Source organism: Trametes versicolor (assembly GCF_000271585.1).
Source record: "Trametes versicolor FP-101664 SS1 unplaced genomic scaffold TRAVEscaffold_1, whole genome shotgun sequence".
Lineage (NCBI taxonomy): Eukaryota > Fungi > Basidiomycota > Agaricomycetes > Polyporales > Polyporaceae > Trametes > Trametes versicolor.
The window spans coordinates 753,866-769,895 of record NW_007360321.1 but is presented as its reverse complement, the minus strand read 5'-3'; the positions used below and the strand labels follow the sequence as shown (position 1 = coordinate 769,895).

The 16,030-nt window shown below is 58.7% G+C and overlaps 5 protein-coding genes and 1 non-coding gene across 6 annotated transcripts; 4 read left to right on the top strand and 2 right to left on the bottom strand.

Annotated features, from left to right (window-relative positions):
* Positions 1 to 158: 158 nt before the first annotated feature.
* TRAVEDRAFT_67879 (glycoside hydrolase family 3 protein) lies at positions 159 to 2,730 on the top strand (the record flags this gene model as incomplete). The annotated part of the gene is made up of 5 exons (XM_008034424.1): positions 159 to 425; positions 476 to 680; positions 738 to 1,341; positions 1,392 to 1,941; positions 2,011 to 2,730. The coding sequence occupies 5 exons, from the start codon at positions 159 to 161 to the stop codon at positions 2,728 to 2,730; spliced, it is 2,346 nt and encodes a 781-aa protein (XP_008032615.1).
* A 344-nt stretch (positions 2,731 to 3,074) lies between these two features.
* On the bottom strand, positions 3,075 to 5,148 carry TvLac3 (laccase B precursor; the record flags this gene model as incomplete). Its single annotated transcript, XM_008034423.1, has 9 exons — positions 3,075 to 3,714; positions 3,769 to 3,966; positions 4,024 to 4,180; positions 4,232 to 4,327; positions 4,379 to 4,442; positions 4,500 to 4,613; positions 4,669 to 4,789; positions 4,846 to 4,914; positions 4,966 to 5,148. 9 exons carry the CDS (start codon positions 5,146 to 5,148, stop codon positions 3,154 to 3,156), a joined length of 1,563 nt encoding a protein of 520 aa, XP_008032614.1. The 3' UTR covers positions 3,075 to 3,153.
* Positions 5,149 to 9,788: 4,640 nt separating this feature from the next.
* On the bottom strand, positions 9,789 to 10,903 carry TRAVEDRAFT_67877 (uncharacterized protein; the record flags this gene model as incomplete). Its single annotated transcript, XM_008034422.1, has 3 exons — positions 9,789 to 9,879; positions 9,932 to 9,997; positions 10,054 to 10,903. The coding sequence occupies one exon, from the start codon at positions 10,901 to 10,903 to the stop codon at positions 10,085 to 10,087; it is 819 nt and encodes a 272-aa protein (XP_008032613.1). The 3' UTR covers positions 9,789 to 9,879; positions 9,932 to 9,997; positions 10,054 to 10,084.
* A 187-nt stretch (positions 10,904 to 11,090) lies between these two features.
* On the top strand, positions 11,091 to 12,089 carry TRAVEDRAFT_157724 (uncharacterized protein; the record flags this gene model as incomplete). The annotated part of the gene is made up of 4 exons (XM_008034421.1): positions 11,091 to 11,262; positions 11,329 to 11,408; positions 11,468 to 11,555; positions 11,615 to 12,089. 4 exons carry the CDS (start codon positions 11,091 to 11,093, stop codon positions 11,944 to 11,946), a joined length of 672 nt encoding a protein of 223 aa, XP_008032612.1. The 3' UTR covers positions 11,947 to 12,089.
* Positions 12,090 to 12,443: 354 nt separating this feature from the next.
* On the top strand, positions 12,444 to 12,550 carry TRAVEDRAFT_t18. Its single transcript has one exon. It is a non-coding gene; the product is annotated as a tRNA-Leu (tRNA).
* A 1,157-nt stretch (positions 12,551 to 13,707) lies between these two features.
* TRAVEDRAFT_16184 (uncharacterized protein) lies at positions 13,708 to 14,893 on the top strand (the record flags this gene model as incomplete). The annotated part of the gene is made up of 2 exons (XM_008033532.1): positions 13,708 to 13,918; positions 13,965 to 14,893. 2 exons carry the CDS (start codon positions 13,708 to 13,710, stop codon positions 14,891 to 14,893), a joined length of 1,140 nt encoding a protein of 379 aa, XP_008031723.1.
* Between the last annotated feature and the right edge of the window lie 1,137 nt (positions 14,894 to 16,030).

Genomic DNA, 16,030 nt, shown 5'->3' with positions numbered 1-16,030 from the left:
ACCCGTCATTTTGACTCGTCAACTTCTCTGTATGATCATGCTCCTCGTCGCCAACTCCGACGTTCTCCCTAGCACGTAACGCCAAGTCCCCCGTTATAAGAGAGGGCACAATGGAACGGTTCGTGGTGGACTGTCTCCTCACATTCCTGCCTGTCTAGATGGCGAACGGTCTGCATCGTCTCCACGCGTTTCTCACCGCGTTCTCCGTCGGCGCTGCGACCGTTCGGGCGTATGGCTTCCCGGATTGTGTCAACGGCCCGCTGAAGAACAACGCCGTCTGTGATGTCACCAAGGACCCTATCACTCGAGCTACGGCGCTCATTAGCATCTGGACTGACGAGGAGCTCACTAACAACACAGTCAACGCCTCTCCGGGTGTGCCCCGTCTAGGTCTTCCCGCCTACAACTGGTGGTCAGAAGGTTTGGTACGTATCTCGGCCTTTTCATGTCGCAATATACTCATCGTTATGTTTAGCACGGTGTAGCCCAGAGCCCGGGTGTGACCTTTGCACCATCCGGCAATTTCAGTTATGCGACCTCCTTTCCCCAACCCATTCTGATGGGCGCCGCGTTCGATGACCCACTCATTCAAGCGATCGCGACCATCGTGAGCACGGAAGGACGCGCTTTCAACAATGCCGGCCGCGCTGGTCTCGATTATTGGACGCCCAACATCAACCGTGAGTCTTCTCTCCTACCCTCCGTTGTGGGACCGCTCACCAAACAGCGTCTGATAGCGTTCAAGGACCCCCGATGGGGACGCGGACAGGAGACCCCGGGAGAGGACCCGTTCCACCTCTCCCAATATGTCTACAACCTCATCCTCGGCCTCCAAGGCGGGCTCGACCCGAAGCCGTACTTCAAGGTCGTCGCCGACTGCAAGCACTTCGCCGCGTACGACATGGACAACTGGGAGGGTGTCGTGCGCTACGGGTTCAACGCGGTCGTCTCGCAGCAGGACCTGTCCGAGTTCTACCTCCCGCCGTTCCAGACGTGCGTGCGCGACGCGAAGGTCGCGAGCGTCATGTGCTCGTACAACGCCGTGAACGGCATCCCGTCGTGTGCGAACAGCTTCCTGCTGCAGGATGTGCTCCGCGACCATTGGGGCTTCACGGACGACCGGTGGGTTACGAGCGACTGCGACGCAGTGCAAAACATCTTCACACCGCATAACTACACTACCGACCCGGCGCAAGCGGCGGCGGACGCATTGCTCGCGGGAACTGACATTGACTGTGGGACGTTCTCATCGACCTACCTTCCCGAGGCTCTACAGCGGGGCTTGGTCAACTCCACGGACCTCCGGAGAGCAGCTATCCGTCAATATGCCTCGCTCGTTCGGTAGGTTCCCTCTTGTTATGCCTGAAACCGATTCTAAATGAATTCTGCAGCTTGGGCTACTTCGATGATCCAGCGGCTCAACCCTACCGTCAGCTAGGATGGTCCGATGTCAACACTCTGCAAGCTCAGCAGCTCGCACATACCGCTGCCGTCGAGGGCATGGTCCTGCTGAAAAACGACGGGCTCCTCCCGCTCTCGAAACGCGTTCGCAAGCTTGCGCTCATCGGCCCCTGGGCGAACGCCACGCGCCTCTTGCAGGGCAACTACTTCGGTATCGCCCCTTACCTCGTGAGCCCGGTCCAAGGTGCCCAACAGGCCGGATTCGAGGTCGAGTATGTATTCGGCACCAACGTGACCACCCGCAACGACACGAGCGGCTTTGCAGCCGCCGTCGCTGCCGCGAAGCGCGCAGACGCGGTGGTCTTCGCGGGAGGGCTCGACGAAACGGTCGAGCGCGAGGAGATAGATCGCCTCAACGTAACATGGCCGGGCAACCAACTCGACCTCGTCGCGGAACTAGAGCGCGTAGGCAAGCCGCTGATCGTCGCGCAGTTCGGTGGCGGCCAGCTCGACAACACCGCGCTCAAGCGTAGTAAAGCAGTGCGTACCCTCCTCCCAACAACGCCCGCGACAGAAGCTAATCACGCGGGTGCACATCTACTCCACTAGGTGAACGCAATCATCTGGGGCGGCTACCCCGGCCAGAGCGGCGGCACCGCGCTCTTCGACATCCTCACGGGCAAGGCGGCCCCCGCGGGACGCCTACCCATCACGCAGTACCCTGCCGCGTACGCCGAACAGGTCCCGATGACGGACATGACCCTGCGCCCGAGCGCGACGAACCCCGGGCGCACGTACAAGTGGTACTCCGGCACCCCAGTCTTCGAGTTCGGCTTCGGGCTGCACTACACGACCTTCGCGTTCGCCTGGGCCGCCCCTGGCGCCGCTGCCGACTCCACCGCGTCGTTCGGCGGCCCCGCGAAATCGTACTCCATCTCGCAGCTGGTGGCGCACGGCCAGGAGAGCGCGGCGTTCCTGGACCTGGCGCCCCTCGACACGTTCGCGGTGCGCGTGACGAACACGGGGAAGGTCGCGTCTGACTACGTTGCGCTGCTCTTCGTGAGCGGCTCCTTTGGGCCCGCGCCGCACCCGAAGAAGACGCTCGTCGCGTACACGCGCATCCATGGGCTCGCGCCGCGCGGGAGCACGGTCGGGCAACTGCCGGTGACGCTGGGCGCGATCGCGCGCGCGGACGAGAACGGGGAGAAGTGGGTGCATCCGGGAACGTACACGCTCGCGCTGGACACGGACGCGAAGCTGACGCACACGTTCACGCTGACGGGAAGCGCGGTGAAGATTGCGACGTGGCCCAAAGATAGCAGTTCGTGAAATGTATCTTGTAGCAATTAGTGAACAGGCAATGTACAACTGACAAGAACGTATGAAAGAACTTCCATCACATTGAATGCCAACTGCCTGCGGCCTAGAGCTACATATAGTGTTTGATACTAGTAGTAACGAGTCGTGCAAAAGCCGCAACACTTCGTACCGCAAGTGTGCTACAGCCAAGCCTAGTCGACTTGCAATTACACCAACACATTGTTAACCGTGGATCATACGAAAGCTCAAACAGTGAGATGCGTGCATAGTACCCCAATATTCCATTTGTTTCAACCATTAAGCGAATTATACAAGTTTGTTCTGACGACAGGCGAGAGATCCAGAGCGAGTGTGTAACCATAATGAGGCGAGAGTCCGTATTGCAAGTGCGAAGTCACCGTCCATATCCTATCATCGACCGGCGCAAGCCATTTACTGGTCGCTCGGGTCGAGCGCGTCGTAGGTCGGGCAGAGGTCGGACCACGCCTGGGGGACAGGGTTCGCCGACGCGACGTCGGGGATGTCCTCCGCGAACACGACGGCGAAGCCGGCCTCGAGGTGGAAGTCGATGTGGCAGTGGAGGAACCACGGGCCGGGGTTGTCGGTGCGGAAGCGGATGGTGACGTTGTCACCGGCCGCAGGCGTCCCCGTGCTGACGACGTCGCGGAAGATGGGGTTGTCGTAGTTGTAGACCGTGCTGCCGGCGCTGCGGACGACCGCGAACGCGTGCCCGTGCAAGTGGAAGGGGTGGGGCGCACCGGGGGCGGCGGCGGTCGCGGGGAAGGAGATCTCGATGTCGGCGTTCGAGGGAAGCGAGTAGACGCTGCCGGAGGGCAGGAGGTCCTGCGCGTTCTGCGCGCCGCTGATGATCTGGAGGAGGACAGGCACGGTCGGGGGCGTGAAAGACGCGCCGTTGATGAAGAAGTTGGTGCCGTTGAAGTTGAACGCCATGTTGATGGCCAGGTCGACACCACCAGCGACGGGCGAGCCAGGCTGTGGGGGTCGAGGTCAGCAACAATGTATTACATTACCGAAAATATTACATACCACAGCGGTGGCAACCAGCGGGTGCAGGTTGACCTCGTTGAGCGGCGCAGACGACGTGGTTTGCGTGGTGGTGGGCTCCACGGCAGCGGCACCATCGTAGCGGAGGATAGCCGAGTTAATGCCGCCGGTGAACCCGACGTTACCGAAGTTCGGGTTGGCGCGAATCCAGTAGTTGTCGACGGCCTGGTTGGCCTCGAGCTACATGACCATACCATCACTAACAGCGACCAACGTTAGAGGATGAATCGAACTTACCACGAAGGAGTAACGCTGGGCGGCGAAGATCTGAATGGAGTCGACGACGAGGGGCGCCGTGTTGATTGAGTCGGTCTCGATGATCGTCATGTTGTGACCATCGATGCTGAACGTGTAGTTGGGGTCGCACGACAGGGACACCAGGCGGAAACGGTAGCTGGAGAATGTCTCAGAGAAATGCCATCAGATAAGATAAGATATAGCATACCGTTTACCCGGGGTGACGCTGATAACTGAGAGGTCCGCGGTGGTCGTGCTGGGGGAGCGTCCCTTACCGTTGATGAGGGTGGCGTCGGCGCCGAGACTGATATGCACAGTTAAGACAGATTCAACAGCGGAATACTCATGGACTTACGGGAATGCGGGGCCCAGCTTCGCGGCGACGTGGTACCAATCCACAAGGGTAATGACAGTGTCGTCTAATTCATCGAGAAGTCATCAGTAAGCGAGTATTTACGGTTCGAATTCGTCCTTACCGTTGTCGACGTCGTACAGGTCGGCGGCCGGGTCATTCGGGTCGTAAACAACGAACGGACCCCTCAAACCATCACAGTACTGCGTAGACAAGTGACTGTGATACCAGAAGGTACCTGTTCACCATGTGGTTTAGCAATGCGCAGTATACTCCATAACGACCGTACTTACCAGCCTGGTCAGGAACCTGGAAGTCGTACAGGAACGAGTGACCAGATGAGATCGGGCACTGGTTGATGAAGGCGGGACCGTCGGCCCAGTTGGTGCCCTTCTGGAAGAAACCGTGCCAGTGCTGCACACGACGATTATTAGCACAATGAAGCCCCGTCCGAAGAAATAGCAGCTCACAATACTCGTGCTCTTCAGCATCGTGTGGTTGGTGAGGTTGTCGATGACATTGAGCTGGAAGCGATCCCCCTGCAACAACGTCAGGAACGATACAACCCGCTAGTGCGAGCCGAGACGAACCATGTTACCGGTGATGAGAGGGCCAGGGGTGCCGCCGTTCACGACGACGGCCTGGCGAGAAAACCCGTCGGGGCTGACCGCTGCGTTGGTGATGGTTAGGTCGGCGACGGGACCGATACCAGCGTGGGCCACAGCCGTAAGGGAAGCAACGACGAAAGCGAGAAGAGAGTGAAACCTCGACATGTTGAAGAACTTGAAAGTAGTGAGTGGTATGTGGAAGATCTCGCAAAAGCTCAAGTGGGGCTTGAGTTGGGGTGTTGAGGGTGTCGCGCAACATCCTTTATACCTCGGCGAAGCCAGCGCTCTGGTAGAGTGAATGACCAAGGGGTAGCGACCGGCGCCAGTCCCCGAGAACCAAGGACGAGACTTACCCGGTTGGTACAGTGTCAAGATTGCACCGGTGTCAGCATCTGTCAAGGGCCCTGGAACGCGGTCGTCGCGCGAATTCTGCGGTATGCGTGAGAGCGTAGAGAGGTGGCCGACAGCACCTTACGTCCTCACGGAAAGTCTGATCGCGCGCCCCGAGCAGTGTCGGGATTGCAGGCGGGCCGCATTCGTCAGACTCGGTGCCGGAGCTGGGCGCATAGGCTGGGTGATGGGAGATGTCTGTGCTGCCCTGACCAGCGGCTGTCGCGCGAAGTCGGCGCTGCGCGTGAGAAAGGCCCGACGCCGTCGTTCCTCTCACGGGAGGTAGATCATGAAAAGTCGCTGCGGCCGCGGCATATTTGCTGCCGAACGTTTCGGACGACGCAGCACCTATGCCATCCAATTAACGTCAGAAAAGGTAAGTGCAGTTGCCCTCACAACTATGCTCACTCTCAAGACGTTTGAACTGCCACAAACACAACATTTCATCGCATGAGGCTGCTCTCGCCGAAAAGAGCAGATGCCGCTTCACGCTCGGCCTCGGCCGCCAGGAAGGAAAGAGCTATTCTTGTGTGTGGATGATAGGCGTCATAAGGCACAGACGGCAGCAGATGAATGTTTTGTCGTGGATGGCTAAATCGCTGAGGGAGATGGAGATGAGGAAGAGCGCCGGGCGGACGGCGAACAACACCCACCCCTTCCCAGAACGGCAGCCGTTGATTGCCGCCACCCAATCCACGTGTGCACGCCTCCCGCCCCACCGTCCGATGCGCGCTCTTGACCCAACGCCTACATGCGCCTACAGTTTTTGCCTCCTATTTCTCCGAGTTTCAAGGTACTTCAACCGCATGCCTCCAAAACCCCCAAAATACGCGCAAGGACCCTCTAAAAACCACCTTCTAGCTCTCCAGACTGGACGGAGAGCGCAGAACAGCGGCAGCTTGATGCGCCCGTCAATCTTTCCCAAGGGTGAGAGTGGAAAGCCACCAGTCCGTCAACCAATCATTCCTCATTGCCCCGCCTATTTGCCTCGTACCTGACGGGATCCAGCTGATCCGGACCTCCGAGCTGCTGCGACTCCCGCAGTCTCGAGACATATCGCCGTCTGTCCCGCCACAACGACCACAATCAATACCAAGTTGCAGCCGATGTCGTCCTAGACCTCTCGCCCAGGCTCTGCAGCTCTTGGACTTCACTTGCCGCTCTGTTGTCTCCGTAATCATGGGATCCTGCGTCCGTAATCCCATCCTTCATTCGTACGTTCACGTTTGCTTGGGACGTAAGCCTCGGTCGGCCTAGGTTGCTTAGAAAACGCCCATGACAAGTTTCGACTGTACGCCACAATTGCACGCGAAGCGCAGTATTCTCGCCATGCGGTCACTGAACGCCCAACTATCTCCCTTCCCCGCGCTAAATGCAGTACCAAGAAACTGGCTATGCAAACAACCTTGACGGTCCAGCCAGCTGTTTCCTTGTCCTCCCATGCCATGGAGTCCCATGACAGTCTTCCCTGATTTTACATGTGAGTAAGATTACCTCAACATATCGCTTTATGGCCCGCTCTCGTGAGCTGCTGACGATACCATCTTAAAAGGAGTCTTTACAGAACATGTAACGGCAGTCGGTAAAAGACGGCCCTCAGACATTCGCGCACGATCAAGCGGACGAGCCTGACGAGCCTGAATGTCCCTTCTCTGGGGCTGATTCTGAGCACAATCTGCGGTCCATCAAACGTCAAGCTGGGGACGGAGGCCCGCGGAAGTGGTAGCTACGATCGTGCCTTTCAGTGCGATGATCGTCCACTCGCCCATCTCTTCCTCTTCCGTTCCACTACGCCTGAAATCCTTTAGCAAGGCACAGGTCGAGCGGCGCGATTAGTTCCGTACAGCTCCGCAGTTCAGTATCGTTCCTGCACCCATCGGTCTTCCCGAAGCGACGCGCTGTGTTGTTTTCGGGAAAACAAGCGCCCAAACTACCCGACGGTCGTGGCGGCGGAAGGCGCTCTGCTCATCCTAGCGCTTCGTATCTTTCCCACCTCCTGCTACCTCCGCGCCTTCTACCGGTCTGGAACGTCTAGACGCGTCAGTGAACTCGAGCCCGGTGGTACGAGAGGTGATGTCGCCGGCGATAGCTTCGGTGCTGGGTGCGGTATCTGCATCCGCGACGCGGGATGTTGGCGCCCTACCAATGGCCGCGCTCGGCGCCGCACATATGCCTCGGCGGGGTCGGAGGCTGATGGGCACCCGGCCGCGTCCTGCGTTCTTGGAACTCACGGAGTGGATCGAGATGGCCCCACCCAGCTTGCGCAGACGCCCTGGCCCTTGGAGCTTACGCTTATTCGACGGGGGAACTCAATCAAATCCTTCCGGCGATCTGCGCAGTTTCGGCGCACATGGCGGGATGGCTGTATCGGAACCGAGAGGTGCGTGCACAGTATTCATCGGCGGTGCCTTGGACAGTCGTCAGTCCCTCCGGCATGATGAGATGTGCTAGCGTGCTGACCAGGTCGTCTGAATCAGAACGTCCGCGGGGTATGTCATTAGCATTCGTGGCACTCCCGCGCACATCGTCCCCGACTCACATGTCCGTCTTGGAGACTTTGACTCTGACAGGACTCTGCCTATATCATTCGCCGAGCGAAGACTTACGACAGCTTCGCGAAGCAGTATTCCGAGCTGTCGATGGCGGTACGCGCGACGCTCGCGCGTCGCCGGAGTTGTCGCCGTCACCCTGGGCAACTCCAGCATCTACAAGACATGTCCGCGAATGGAAGCATTGCGCCCCCCGCTCAGCTGGATCCTCAATCCGAATGATGATACCGCCTGCTTAAGTCCGACAGCACATACGAGGCCGCGACGGCGATCCCAGACGCGGCTAGCGCTGCGCAGCGGGCCCACCATTCACCCATCCTCCTCGCTGATGGACGTCGGACGTCCCGCCCGCGAAACAGCTCCGTCACCGTCTGCGCAGATAGATGCCAATGACATGGGCGGGCGCAGGCCCCGAAGGCCCCGGCCCGCGAACCCCACTGCTGCGCGCGTCGCACCGTACCTTGTCCTCCTCCTGGATACTCACTCGCGAATCCGTCACGAGCGACCGCAGGCGACCCCGCCATGCGCACATGCGATCGCTGCCCTCGCGGACGACGCGCCCTGGCGGGTATGTCTCCACACCTCCGTTCCCCAACCCCCGGTGCGCGCGGGTGCTGCGACTGCGCAGCCAACGTCCGCACGCGAGCCCATTGAGTTGCCGGGTGCGCGCGGTGCCTGTAGTGAAATCTAATCGCACCCGACGCGTCCGCAGGCAGGCGCATATGCAACAAGCCAGCAGCGCAGCGGAAAGTGTGCGCTGGCAGACGTTCCCAACGAGACGCGCGATGGCTTACGACGACGCCGGGGACGGGGATGCGGGACGCAGGGGAACCCAGGACGCAGGTGACGCGGACTAGCCCTTCTTGCACGGCTGTTTTCCCATGCGGCGAGTGCGCGCGCTCGTCCACGTCCGACGCCCGACGGCCCATATGCCCTGCAGCGAGAAAACGCAATCCCAAAGTCGTTCGAGGTGAGCAGACACATGAATAGACCTTGCTATTGCTGACTGGGATGCAGATCGCTAGGTTCTCCCAGTGGGTCAGGCGGCCGACGTGCCGATGGCGTTGTTCCATTGGTGACTCGGACGGGCGTTGCGCATCCAAGAATGCACATCGCAGCAGTCCAGGCTCCAAGGATGTGTTGTCGCGAAACAAGTGGGGCTGCAAGCGTTGTGAGTACCTACCCAGTCATCATACGCCTAGAAAATAGCAGCACGAGCGGGCGGTACGCTCGCCTCAGCGAAGAATTGCATTGGCAATGCTAATCCTGGACGCCCTCGGTCGTCATGACTCGTTCAACCTGTGAAGGACATTGTCATAATGCGCAGGGACGACTCTTCGAGGCGGGCCGCCCGCTGATATGCCTCTTCTTTCGCCGGCGGTCTTGCACGTTCGTCCTAGCCGACGCGAAGCGCAAGCCCCTGGCCGGATGCTCTTGAACTTCGGCCAAACATTCGTCCCGCGCGACATTCAAACCTTCACTCCTGTTGGCAGCGGGTGTTAGTGCGGGTGTCAAAGATGTGGAGAAGGACCCTGCGTACTCATTTCACGTGTTGGGTGCTATCGTGTAGTCATCTCATAGAAGTATTATGCAGACGAAACCTTGGCGCGATAATCCTGATGACTGGTATGTTTGCAACGGGCACGTATACGGTATTGCGTGAAGGTTTGTGATCACATACCGATCCCCTGATAATTCAGTGCGATCCAGACATTCGTAAGGCACTGAATGAAGATGGGAGTTCGTGATGACAGTTCTCCGAGCGAGGCTCACCGGTCACATTGTCGGGCGCCGAGTGATACGGCCCAGACATAAGGGTGAAGAGGGGCTATAGTGTGTATCTCCAGTAAGCGTGGCGCTGGTTCCATTTCAGGTGTGAAAGACAATCGTTACGACATATAGAATACACAGCAGCGAGGTACAAGCGAGTCCCGCCTCGACGGATACCGGCGGCAATCTACGCGCAAGGTCAGAATTAACATGTGGAACTAAGTATACGTTAAACATACAGGGTTGATGACCTCGAAGGAGCAAATTTGGGTATACAAGACGGCACCTAAAGATACAACGCAATACTGCCGTAAGATGAGCGTCGGGCGCGCCAGCAGCGGACGAGGTACCAGCCACTCACCAGCAGTCGACGTAAGACGGCAAGGCAGGTGCTACCGTATGCCTGCGGCGGCTTCGACCTTCATCACCTCTTCCCGAAGAGCGTCCCGGCCCTCCTCCAGCCAGCGAATATATTCCTTCGCGCGGAACAGAATTCCGCTCTTCCCCTTCGTGCCTCGCCCGCGACTGCCGCTGCCCTTCGGACGCCCCCTGGTCGGCATTCCTGAGCCCGGCGGTGCCCCTGCCGGAGCGAGCAGCGTAGTCAGCTGCAGATAGCCGTCTCGTATGGCGTTCCGCCGCTTCTGCTCGGACATGATATGGTTGAGGCGTTTCTGCGGCGTGGAGAGGGGAGGCTTGACGCGGGAGGGTGCGCCTGCGCCAGGGGTCTCCCTGGAGGACGGAGAGGCGGAGGAGGAACGAGACCGACTTCGTGCGGGCATGGGTGGCTTCGTATCCACCTGCTGCTGGGGCTGCATGTACGTGGGCTGCTGTACATGCTGCTGGGAGTACTGCTGGAGGTGTTGCTGCTGCCGAGGATCCTGTTGCGAGGCGAACAGGGAGGACGAGGGGGAGAGCTGGTCTAGCCCTGGAGGTGCTGTCTCTTGCAGCGGGCTGTGGTAGAGAGGATCCTGTGTAGCGTCCGGCAGCTGGGGGTCTAGATTGAAATCCCAGTCGAAGTTCTCGAGGAAGCCGAAGAGGTCTGTGGTCTCGGAGGCCGAGAACAGGTCGTTGGACGGTGGAAGCGGGGGCGGGGGCGGTAGGGCCGCATGGTGGGCGTGGTTAAAGAGCTGGAAGTCGTCGAAGGCGGCGGGGGGCAGCCCCTGCGCACTGTTCGCGGGGTCGTGTGGGGAGTGCGAGTGCGGGGCAGCCATGATCGTCGTCCGGAAACAAGGCCGGGATGCCGGAGGGGGAGCTGTGACCGTGACGCCGCGAGGTGACAGCCGGGGCGAATCCGGAGGGGGCGGGCGTTCGGTCGGCAAAGGGCGGAGCGTGGGGTGCAAAAGGCGGGCACGCGGGGGAGGCCAGCCCGTCCGCTCCGAAACACCGCCCATCACCTCCATGTCGGCCCTCTCAGAGGCCTCTACGCCGGCCCAGGACGGGGCCCCTCCGTCGATCGACACCCAACAACTCCAACAACACAACCAACAACTCCCCGTCGACCTCCAGCAGCAGCAGGGCCAGCCGATCCCCGGCTCGTCCTCCGCCGCGTCCGCCGATGGCTCCCGCAAGCGTGCGTCTCCCTCTCCGCGTCCTCCGTCGCCGCACCCGTCCTGACCGCCTCCGCCTCCGTAAACAGCCAAGGCGCCCTCCGTCCGTCGGGCCTGCACCGCTTGCCACGCCGGTAAAACCAGATGTAGCGAAGCTCTGCCGTGCCAGGTCAGTCACGTCACTCCACATCCTCCTCCTCATGCTGATCGATCTCGCCGTGCACGCAGAGCTGCTTGAAGAGAGGGCTCGGTGCCAGTTGCACCTACCCCGATCCCGACGCCGATCCGCAGAACCACCAGAACCAGGCTCAGCCACGTATGTCCCCCGCTATTTATTTCTCGCAGGCCGAGCGTGTCTCACCCTGCTCGCTATAGCCCAAGTGCCGCCGTTTGCTGCTGCGATGGCGTACCCTCCGCCAATGCAGGGTCTGACGCACCCGCACTATTACGACTACAACAGCAACTTCGTTGCGAACCCCCCTGCAACGCAGGCCGCACCGGCAGCGTCGACCTCGACGTTCCGCCCGGCGAAACGACCGCGACCGCTCACCGAGGAGGAGACCGCTGCAATCACGCGCAACTTCACGCGCGGCGACTTCTTCGTCGGCTCCAGTGCGCCCGTGCGCATCGACCCGCGTCTGCCCGTCCGTCTCACGCTGGCGGAGGGCGACCAGGTCCACTTCTCCATCGGAGAGGCCATCGTTTGATCCACTGTTTCCTTACACTTACTGGGCATGGGCGACGGACATTGTGTATTTGTATCTGTCTGTTTTGAGCCAGCTATCTTGTTCTGGAGCGCCGTCGTATGTATTTATTAGGCGATATTCACTAGCATGACGTCCGTTACCCCGCTTATATCTTGAACGTGCTATATCTGAGGCAGATGCTTGGAATATATCGAACTTGTGTCGATTGCTGAAAACTTTGCATAAGGGGCCTTATACGCTGAATGCACCTATCGCTATGCCACGGAAAGGCCCACTTTTGACGTTTGCTGTAATCTCTGAGGACGCAGGAGTGCTCAAATCATCATATACCGAAACATGGTACCGATTATCACCGGAGAGGTGCTGCCTTTTCTTCATCCTGGCGGCCACGGCCAGGCACATCGAGTGCCTCTTCCAGTGCACCAATGATTGGTGCAGGACTGTGTGCATATTTCACCCGCAAAACATTATAAGACGCACACGCTACAACTTTGTAAGGCGAGATGGCCGAGCGGTCTAAGGCGCCAGACTAAGGTGTAAGCGATCCAACCTGTACCCCGGTATCTGGTCCGAAAGGGCGTGGGTTCGAATCCCACTCTCGTCAATTCATCTTTTATTTTACTCGCACCGTTCCCAGAATTCGCCACCGGTGCACGCTATCATTGACTGGGAGATCGGATGAGCGTAGCTGGTGTATATTCTACGATGCTAACATGGATGCAGTACTAGTGCCATGCATCTTGTGTACGGTCAGCGGTCCTCTGAACACTATGGCCGAGCTCGCGAGGATGCTGAGCGCCTCTGAACGACCGGATGTTGACTTCAGACTACAACTTTGTCCATACATGGGGCCACCATACTGTTGGAAAGCGACCACGCGGCCCCAGTGCCGACATCTTCAACAATGGACCCGCTACGCGACTTTGAATAGCCACCGTAAGTAACAACGCTAACGCTTTAACTGATAGGAATACTACTGGACCCGGCACATCCGTCGGTACTTTGAACCAGCGGTAGATCGGGCCCCAGCGTTGTTCGCGCGACACTTTGTCCACCACATAATCGACTCAGGGGTCCACGCGTATACAAAAGGGGAAGGGGGGTATATATAACTCGTATGTCGTCCTTTTCTTTCGCTCTCCAACTCAAGCTCTGCATCTCAGAACCAGGATAAGTAAGCTCGTGCACTATGAGGTGCCACATAGTCGACGCTGCTTAGTAGCTTCTTCACAGGCTTGACAATGGACTCTTCGACTTGTGCAACTCATCGCTGCCTTCTCATAAGCGAGATCACCCGGGGCATCGTCAACTTGCTCCTCGCTTCCGGGAGCAAGAGGACCCTGACATCGCTCGCTCGAACGTGCAAGACAATGCAGGAAGAATGTATACCCGCGCTTTGGGCGCAACAAGATAGTTTCGTACCGCTCTTGCGTCTGCTTCCTGCTAACGCTGTCAAGCGTCCATTTGTACGCCGTCCTTCACATCACTGTACACGCTCGCTAAACCACTAACAAACTTAAGCGGTTGCATGCGCAGATAATCAACCATCCTGAAAACCTCGACTGGACAAGATTCGACCACTACGCCCGATACGTCCAGCATTTCAAATGGACCGGAAGCCGTGATAATTCGGTTCCATACATCTCATCCTACACTCTGCCTTCTCTGGCCAGGTTCCGCCGTCCCGACCAGCCATTTATGCCGAAACTGCACATTCTTTTTTGGGAGGAACAAGACCCAGCACAGCTCTGCCACCTCAAAATGTTCCTCACGCCAACCATCCGGGGCCTGGAACTCGCTTCAAATGATCTGAGTGTGTCCACGGTCGTGCCACTCTTCGCCGAGGTGGTTGCGGTGTGCAGGGACCTCACGCATCTTCAGTGTACGTCGAGACTCTACCAGGAATCAAAGCCCGCCGGCCCCGATGGCGAGACCCTGACTCAACTCCTGCGCGGCATGCCGAAGCTGGAGAGTGACGTTCATTGGCAAAGGCTGCAGAATACCGGTGGGCTGCGTAGAGGTGTTGGCGACGCTCCCCAAGCTCGCGACGCTGGAATTGACCATGGACTCGAAGGAAACGGACGCTCTGGCCGCCTCTGCGGCCGCCGGCGCGCGTGCAGGACGCTGGTTCAATACACTCGTCCGCCTGGGGCTCGCCGTGGAGCAAATGGACCAGAACACGGCGGTGTTCCTATGCGCCGTGCGGAGCGGGTGCCTGCGGGGGTTTGCAGAGCTACAGTTACGGACCCTCAACGGGCCCGGGAGCGTTCTGCTCCAGCAGCGCCTCGAGACCCTCGCGCACTCCCCTTTCCGCAACTCACTGAACCGTGTGGTCCTCGACCACGTAGCTCCATTTGAGATCAACGGCGTCGAGGTCCCGCTAGACCTCGCGCATGCACTCCAGCCTCTCTACGCTGTTCCCCATATCCGCCACTTCACCATCCGAGGATCCTCGCTTCTTGCGAACGCGCGCCTGGCGCTCCGCGATATTGCACACGCATGGCCGGAGCTCGAGGCCCTCGCACTGATCAGTCACAGGGATGATTCGGTCGGGGCCGTCGCAGGATGCATCACTCTGGAGGATTTGGTGCAGCTCCCGCGCCGCTGCCCGCGCCTTCGCAGGCTCGAGCTTCATCTGCACGCAGAGACGGTTCCAGACGCGGCGACGCTCGCGCGCCTGCTGCCTGAGCCGTCGCAGAGCCCACTTAGAGGCCCCCTTGTTGTGCACAGTGCGCCGATCGTAGACGCGGACCGGGTGGCGGATTTCTTGGCCCATCTCTTCCCGGCGTTGGACGATGTGTCATATGAGGGGGCGGTGGAAGGTTCGATATTTGGGGGTGGCCGGGCTTCGTGGGTGTCGCGGGAGAAGTGGGAGAAGGTTGGACGTCTTCTCAAGGAGAGTGTGGACTCGGCATCGGAGGTCGGCCGCGTCCCACAGCTTCACTAGACGACCTCCTACTGTGGCGGTCCGCGGACTTTCCACTGCTGTGTACTTACTAAGGTGCTTGCTACGGTATCTATACAGATTAGCCTTGTAATTCAATGCATATTGAATTCAGGTATTCCGGCTGTAACATCATAGGGAAGTAACACCGGGCTACTTCGCGTGGTCGATGCTGGTATTTACCGGCCCTCCGAGTCGGAATCCCACATCACAGATTTGACCCGGATCTTGCAATGGAATATAATCCAGCTATCATGGACTTATAATGCGTTGGAATGTTCCCAATGATCATTAGTTTGCAATCTGTCGTAATGCCACTACGATCGCGTTGAGCCCCTTACAACCGCCGCAATGATTGCGAAATTCCCAATCATTTCGAGATCCTCAAATATTCTATGCCCACGCAAGGTGTATTATGGGCTAGCAGATAGCCTGCTTTTCGTAATCCGGGTCGTCGTACTATACACGGCAGATGCAGGAAAACCCAATCATATATATAACAACACAAAACATACATACAACCGAGTGCTGTTACATGTGCGTGCTACTACTATACGTGTTACTACATTCGCCCCAGGAGTGCCGAAGCTACTAAGACAGAGGTCCGTGAGCCGTGAGACAGAAAAGCGCGAGACAGCAGCGCGAGACCGACGTCAAGCCGCATAGCCTTGATCGGGAGCACATGGCAGACAGTGAGGTGACGAGCGAAGACGTTCGGCAAGGCGAACAAAGAAGACACAAAGCCCCAATTTAGACAGCTAGCATTCGAGTAAACTGAGACACAGTAGGAGCACGTTGCCAAGGAAAGCGACCTCCTAGGGACCCGCTAGGAGCCCGAGTACAAGCACGCTAGTGACAGACAAGTCCCAAGACCAAGGCCCAGTGATGCGGTCCCCAGAATACACGAGTGAGACATCCGCAAGATAGAGGGAAGAGGCGACAGGTATCGAAGCCGGGCAGAGTGAGGGGAGAGACATAAGTGGAGAGCGAGAGGAAAGGGCGCGCGAGATGTCCGTTACTAGGAGACTGAGATTGGAGCTCCGCCGATGAACTGTACAGGACGTCCGACCGTTGTACGAAGTGCCGGTATAATTGAGCGCGCGAGTTGTAAGTGGGTGGCTATAGGTTAGTATAGGGTCG